The following is a 7,391-nucleotide window of genomic DNA, read 5'->3' on the forward strand; positions in this document are numbered from 1 at the left end:
TAATAGTCTTCTATCAAAATCAGCACAGGATGACTGATGATGAGCATCACACAAGGGGTGGGAAAAGAGATGCTCTTCCCCCCTCTCTGCCCCCAGCCACACAGGCACACTCACTACCGCTGCTTTCTGCACGTTTATCCTTTTATCAATTTGCTAAGTCACAGAGTCATGACTCTATCACACATCATTTTCTGTTCCAGTGAAAAATTTCTCTAAAAATAAATACTCTGTGGCTGGAAGCAGCCAAGAAGAACAGAAGCTTTAACAGAAAAATACACAAAGGTTTCAAATATCAGGGCCACCAATTACTAGGGTACTTCCAAGGACTCCAGGGAGTCCTGCTCTTGAACCCTTTGAGACGCAAATCTAATAAGTGAATAAGCCTAACCTGATCTTGAGAACTAGGCCCAATTACGCCGAAGGGCAACTTCACCGCATTATTGCTTTCCATTACAAGGGCATCCATTGAGTACATCTGGAAAAGAACCTGAGAGGAACCAAGGCTGTCTGCCCAGAAAAACAAATAAAGACAGATATGCCTCTGTGCTAAAGTGAAAAAAAGAAAGAAAATATAATAAGTAGGTGGTTTTCAGGGCTGTCTGTATTTCATAATGTGATAAACTGCCCTCAGGATTTTTTATATGATTGAATTTAGAAAGCTTGGGGGGGGGGGGGGGGGGGCCAAAGGAGAAGGAAAATAAAAAAGGGTGAATCGCTCAATTTCAGCCAAGTGAAATTCAAAAAGATGGGAGAGGAGGAAAAACGAATTTAAGGTGGTAGACTAAAACTAAAAAAAGCTTCGCAGACATCAAATGAAGCAATCAATGCTATCTGTACAAATACTAAACTGGACCGTAATACTGTGATCATAATGGAAAATGGTAATATTTTGCATTTGCTGAGGCAAGAGGAGAAAGGAAAAATACAACACTGTGTCAACAGAAAAGAAGATATGAAAGACAGGAAATTGATATCAGATTTAAGAATGAGAGGGAACAAGTTTCTCAGCCACAACTAATTTGATTCATGGTCTGACAAAATATTTAAGTGTTTTGCATGACAGTACAATACTTAAAACTTGAATAGACTGAATGGCGACCGAAAGAGGTGTTCAATTAAAACACAGTCCTTTGTAATCCCCCCCCACACACTTAGTTACTACTAAGTATTTAATTTCTGTAGAGTATCACTGACTACTCCTTCACCACAAATGTATAAAATTTCTGAAGTAAAGCGTTAAGAAATTAAAAGCCTTTTGCTGGAGTTTTTTTCCCCCTTGCTAATACAATTTCATTACACATTGCACTTGCAAGCTGATTTTGTTGCACAGCCAGCGTATGTCTAAAGTACCACTGTAAAAATGGAGTATCTAGAAATATAAACAAATTTGACTGCAATGCTTGCTTTCAAATGCCTGTAAGAATTTGCTACGTAGCTGGCCTTTGCAAATTGTTTACATATCTACAGCTTTACTGATTGAGGGTTTGTTTGGTTTTATTTTGTTTTTTTTTTTTTTTATTTTACCCTAATGGGACCTGAAACAATCCAGATATTCATTTGAGAACAGACCCAACACCTCTTAGAGTCAGTGACCAATCTTTCCACTAGCACACACAAAAAGGATTAGGTCCAGAGCGTCAGCATGTGCATACATTCTGATCTGCTGTAATCACTGCCTTTTCCTGTCAGCCATTTGTTAAATGCATTTGTTGAATCTTAAGGTATCTGTGAGAAGGACCCATAGGAAAATTCAAAATATCTATATATGTCTGTAAAAAACTTGGATGTAAAAGGCTCTATAAGTTTGGAGCTATAGATGCAAAATGCTTTGAGGTAGGAAATACCAGCGTCTTCCTACATATGCCATCTAGCAAAAAAGGCTCTAATCAGTTCTGTGGCACAGAGGCGCTATTTGAATACAAAATATAATAAATAACATGAAAAAATTATATCTGCTGTCAGCAAGATAAAGAAATCCTATTTCTGAACCCAGAGAATTTCCAAATCCCTAACTTTGAAAAAAAGTGCATACAAAAAAATTTACAGGTGATCTTTCTTTTCCCATCCAGTCATTTCTTGATTTCTGCAGCTTATACTTCCCAGCAACACTGGCGAATTGTTCAACCATTTGCTAAAATGAGTTGTCAGTATTAAACTCCACTACATAAAAAGTTCCCTCACTGGAAAAGAGGTCAGATGTTTAATTCATTCTCCTCTAGAGAAGGTTAAAAAACACACATTATCAAATAAGAAACTCTAATTTACACTGGCATGCTCTAGCTGACTAATCTCTTGCTAATCTTGGCCTAAGTGCTAGAGTCCAAGGCACAGAACCGATAGCAGCCCTCCAGTATCTAGAGGAAACCTATGAGAGAGTTGTAAAGGGCCTTTGACATGAACAGGTAGTGATAGGGCAAAGGGAAATGGCCTTAAACTGAAAACATGGCAGGTTTCGTCTAGATATTATGATAAAATCTTTACTTGGAGGATGGTGAGGCACTGGAACAGGGAGGCTGAGGATGCCCCATCCCTGGCAATGCTCAAGACCACGCTGGATAGGGCTTTGGGTAACCTGATCTACTCAAAGGTTCCCTGCCCATACCAGGGTGGGGTGGAACCAGGTGACATTTAAGGTCTCCGCCAACCCAAACCAGTTCATGTCTATGCTTACACCTTCACAGATAGCTCATTTACTCCTTTATGTCTGAGATGCTAATACCTTAGTTCTGGACAGAAGTCCAAGTAAGCAGCCTAAGCAAAATATCAACATGGCTGTAACATCAACCACATTTGTAGCTCCAGATTAAATCAGACCAGGTTAACCAAAAAAGTCATTTTTTTTTCTACAAACACTCTTTTTCCTAATACACATTCATGATGCAGCAATCATCTGAAAAAGCAGACTCCAAAGGTTTGAGACCAGACAGAAAGGAAGATAGAACCCACAAACTCATCCATACTCACAGACACTCTCCCTGTGAAGTATAGGAGTGCCTGCATATGCAAAAATTGCATGTGGGAAGTCAAGCAAATAATGCACAACTGGCAGACAATACCATAACCTACAAAGAGTCTGCATACCAAACATGAGACAGAAGATTCAGGGCCAGGTGAAGAAAAAAAATTTCTGATGCACTCAAGCATGCAATTAAGGCAAGTCACACGGAATACACATCTGTTTTAAGATTGATGGTAGAAATTATACAGACCATTCTTACAACAAAACAAATCATCTACCTACCTGTTTATGCATCTCTATATTCAGCCCATAGGACATCTCATAATACTAAGAAAAAAGAAAATTATTCTATTAGACCTTGCAATTGTGAAAACTATTTTGAAATTCATTTTGACTGAAACATCATCTGTACAAAGATATACAGACCTACACACATTTATTTCCCTTGAAGAGTTCCTGGAATTGCTAAGAGCGCATTTCAGAATAAACTTTTTTTTTTTGCTTTATCTACACTGTTTCATATCACATTTACAAGGAAGAGCTGTAAAACAAGGCAAAAACAGACGACAAAAAATAATGAAAAATAATCACAAGCAGAGTCAAAGATTAGAAGCAGAAAATTACCAAGATTCTATGCACTAGCACATATGAAACATGCCAAAAAAGCACCCAAAGTACTTCAAGCATCTAAATCAGCAACATCTAACGGACCAATTATTCAATACTTTAAACTAAAATAAAAAAGTAACACAAAAAAATCCTATAATTAAATGGCAGGGCAAAAAAAAAGGGAAAGAGCACAGAAATTCAGGGTCAGAGCAGACATACCAATATAAGTACATCCTGCTGTGCCCAAGTACTGCAGGGAACTCTGCTCAGTGTGTAACGTTCATACCAAACAATCTCCAAGACTTAGGCATATCAGGCATTAAAATGACAACTGCAAGCCTTACAATTTGCTTGTGTTCTTGCTTAAGATTTTTTCAAGGTTATTTACTCTTTTTTCTGTATACAGGAGTATTACTTGTCATGTGCATATGAAATAGCTAATCCTTCAGAGATGTACATGAGAAGAGATAGCAAGAGCTCCTCTACAGTTATCATGATCCATCACACAATTATTCATTTAGAGATATCTTTCTATGCACATTATTTAACCAGGCAGACCACAACTGAGGAAACCCCTTCCACAGCTGAGATCCCCGACATTCACAATTTAATGAAACAATGATTCAGATGCCAAAGAGCAACAGTTCTTCTAAGAAGTAGGCTTTGGATTTGTATGCATCTGTACAATTTTGTCTTACTCCCATCATAGAAAAAATACAATCCTGAACCATTTTAAAGAGATATGAACATTGGGACAAGCCATCAAAACTGAAAACATCATCCCCAGGCACACTACGGAAGTTGAACACAGCTTGAAAGGGCTGACAAGTGATTTGCTAGCATTTGGAAGAAACATCCTCAATTGCTTAAAAGGTTAAAAAGTCAGTTTCACACAGATACTGACTGCTACAAACAAGTTAAAAGACCCCAGAAACTACTGATTTATAAAGGAAGCACTGATGCAACCTCAACAACACCAGCGCTACTACAATCTTCCTGTTTGCCTCCAGCAATCTGAATGTATGTCTCAGTATACCAGGCTAATATACATCTTGAATTTGTTATGCAGTTTGCTTACCATGACATAATGTCGCTGCATCTCTGTCTTCTCACTGGCCAGTTTTTCACATTCTAGCTTTAAACTGTTCAAGAGACAAAAAGGAAAAATCATGCGTACTTTGTAACACCAAAGCGACATTCTCCTGAGCACGGGCTGCTCCCCTTTTCAAACATTTCTCCACTACCCAAATACAAATGCATATTCCAGTTCTTGCTTGGGAGTTTAGGATGGGGGTTCTCACTTTTCCATTTTCAAGGGATACTACACAACATCCTGATCTCCTAGAAGAACTGCATACATACATTCGGTATATACAGAAAATTATTTTTCTGACAAAAAGCTAAACACCGACACTGGTTCACAGAAGAAGCACACAGAATTACACATCTTTAACAGTTAAGCCCGAGAAGCTGCCAACAAAAATATAATTTGGGTTTCAGAGTTTTTATTTAGGTGTTTTAGAAACACCTCTTTCTTTTAGTCAACCCACAAAATAATCAAATGCACATTACCGCATCAAGAAGAAAAACTTGTGGATTTGAATTTTTGCTCTTTGCTATTGCTGATGATAGAACTGCAAGTAAAATACTCCGCGTAATTTAATGAATACCGTGGTAAATACTAACACTTGCAGTGTTTATTTTGTTTTCAGAAGCCCGCTAAACAACCCTGCCAGAAGTCACTTGTCACTCTGAGGACACAGCGCTGTTCCACCTAAGGATAATGAAATAGCTCGCCGCCTCACTTCCAGGTTATCAGCACTTGACATGTCAGTGAAAGGCGCGAGGGGGCCGAGCCAAGACAAGATGCCTGTCCTGAGCGGCATTTCGAAGAAAAGCAAAGGACGAGCCCAACCAGACACATATTTTTCTATCAACACCCGCCCTCCCCCACTCCGCGCCCAAAAGTAAACAAAAAGACCAAAAGAAACAAAAAGAAAAGGAAAAAAAAACAAAACAAAAACGGAACGCGGGGGAAACAAGAAAATCCGCTCGCACCGCTCGGCTCGGGATCCACGGAAGCCCTTCGTCCCCAGGGTCGGGAGCGGAGCGGGATGCGGAGAAGCCGGAATGGAGTGCCCGGCTGGGGCGGGTGCGCCCCGCTCTCGGTTCCGCCAAGGGTCCCGCGCCCCCGCCCCGCCGGGCGCGGCACTGGGAACGGCGAGAGGACAGACCGCGCGGGGCTCGGAGAAAGTGGGCAGTTTTACCTGTGGTACTGAGCCTGCAAAAACTGAAACTCCTCCTTAATCCGATCGCAGGATTCTGAAATGGTGAATTTAAAGGGCTGAGCTGGCTGGTGAGGAGCCTGCAAGCAAGGAACAGCAGGTCTTTTAATCGCTCCCTCTCACCCGGTCACCACCGCCCGTCCACCGCCGCGGCCCGCGAAGCCCCCCAGGTCCCCTCTCCTCCGCGGGCGGAGACACGATGCCCCAGGAGCCCCGAGATGCTGCCCCGACGTGTCCGCCGGCGGTGAGGGACCGCCGGTGCAAGAGGCGCCGCCCGCTCGGACCCTCCGCACCGGCCGCAGTCGCGGGACGCGGGGCTGGCGCCGGGACCGCCGCGCACCAGGCGAGGGCAACTCACATAAGCCAACCCCGACCTGGGGAGACGGCGGCGGCGCGGCGGACAACAATAAGAAAATGGCTACAACTCCGCGGTGCCCGCGCCGGAGCGCTGCCCGCGGGGCCGCCGCCGCCACTCACCGGGTGCCGGGTCTGCGGGTACATCTTGCTCAGGTCGCGGATCATCCACGCCGCTTCCGGGGGCGCTGGCGGCCGGAGCGGCGGGGATCAGGGCTGCAGGCGCGGCGGCGGAGACGGCGGGCAGGGACGCCCCGGCCCCGCCGCCCCGGGGCTGGCGGGGCACCGCCGGCAGCAGCGAGGCGCGACGGCGGCGGCGTCCGCGACGCTCGGGGGCCGCTGCCACATCCCCCGGGGGCGGTCAGCGGGCGACGCCGGCCGGTTCTCCCGAGCGCCGCCGCCGCTCCACGGGCTCCGGCGGGCTGCGAGCCCCGTGCGGCGGAGGGCGAGGTGGAGGAGGGCGGGGAAAGCCCCTCTGCCGGCGCCGGCGCGCGCTCCACCGGAGATTCCCCCCGCCGGCAGTTTTCCTCCCCTCCTGAAAACTTTTACTGCTGCTGCCGGCGGCTCTCCCGGCGCCGGGCGGAGCGGGGCGCGGAGCCCCGGCGGGGATGGTGGCTGCGGCGGTCGGGCGTGTGCTCCGCTGCCGCGGCGGGGGTGCGTGCGGTGCGGTGCCCTTTTGTGCGGCGGTCCGGTCCTCGCTGCTACCGCCCGCACCGCATCTCCCCCGCTAGTGCTGCTCGACCACCTTTTTTTTTTTTTTTAATTAAAAAAAAAATAAAAGAGCGGATAAAGATTAAAAAATACGGTACGGTCCGGGCAGCTTTATTTATGTCTTTTTTTTTTTTTCCTCTTTTTCCCTCCGCGCCTTTCGAAACTCCGGGAAGTGTCGGTGGTGGTGGCGGCGGCAACGTGCGAAGCAGAGCCCCGCGCTCGGCTCGTCAGCGCAGCGCGGTCCGGTCCGGTCCGGCCCAGCCCAGCCTGTGTCCTGCCCAGCCCGGTCCAGCCCGCCGCCGCTCCCACAGCACGCTCTGCCGAAGTGACTCCTTTGACCAAATTTAGCAGCGGCTCGTCATTAACATTCTGATACATATTCACAGCACCCGGAAGGTTGCCGCCGCGGGGCACCCTGGGAGTCGCAGTCCTCCCCACGTCAAGACTGCCCGCATGCAGCCTTTCCAGGGACT

General features: G+C 46.1%; 1 protein-coding gene across 14 annotated transcripts in view; it reads right to left on the reverse strand.

The window, feature by feature from the left end:
• The window catches only part of LOC134056819 (transducin-like enhancer protein 4), a 97,161-nt gene extending 90,786 nt beyond the window's left edge, over nt 1–6,375 (reverse strand). For all 14 annotated transcript variants that reach the window (XM_062513698.1, XM_062513697.1, XM_062513705.1 and 11 more), the window contains exons 1-4: nt 6,331–6,375; nt 5,836–5,933; nt 4,647–4,710; nt 3,242–3,286 (exon numbers count right to left, since the gene is read on the reverse strand). In XM_062513698.1, the coding sequence (XP_062369682.1) occupies nt 3,242–3,286; nt 4,647–4,710; nt 5,836–5,933; nt 6,331–6,375 (252 nt within the window). The remainder of the gene's footprint in view (nt 1–3,241; nt 3,287–4,646; nt 4,711–5,835; nt 5,934–6,330) is intronic.
• Nucleotides 6,376–7,391: the final 1,016 nt, after the last annotated feature.

The sequence above is a fragment of the Cinclus cinclus genome, chromosome Z, assembly GCF_963662255.1.
Source record: "Cinclus cinclus chromosome Z, bCinCin1.1, whole genome shotgun sequence".
Classification (NCBI taxonomy): domain Eukaryota; kingdom Metazoa; phylum Chordata; class Aves; order Passeriformes; family Cinclidae; genus Cinclus; species Cinclus cinclus.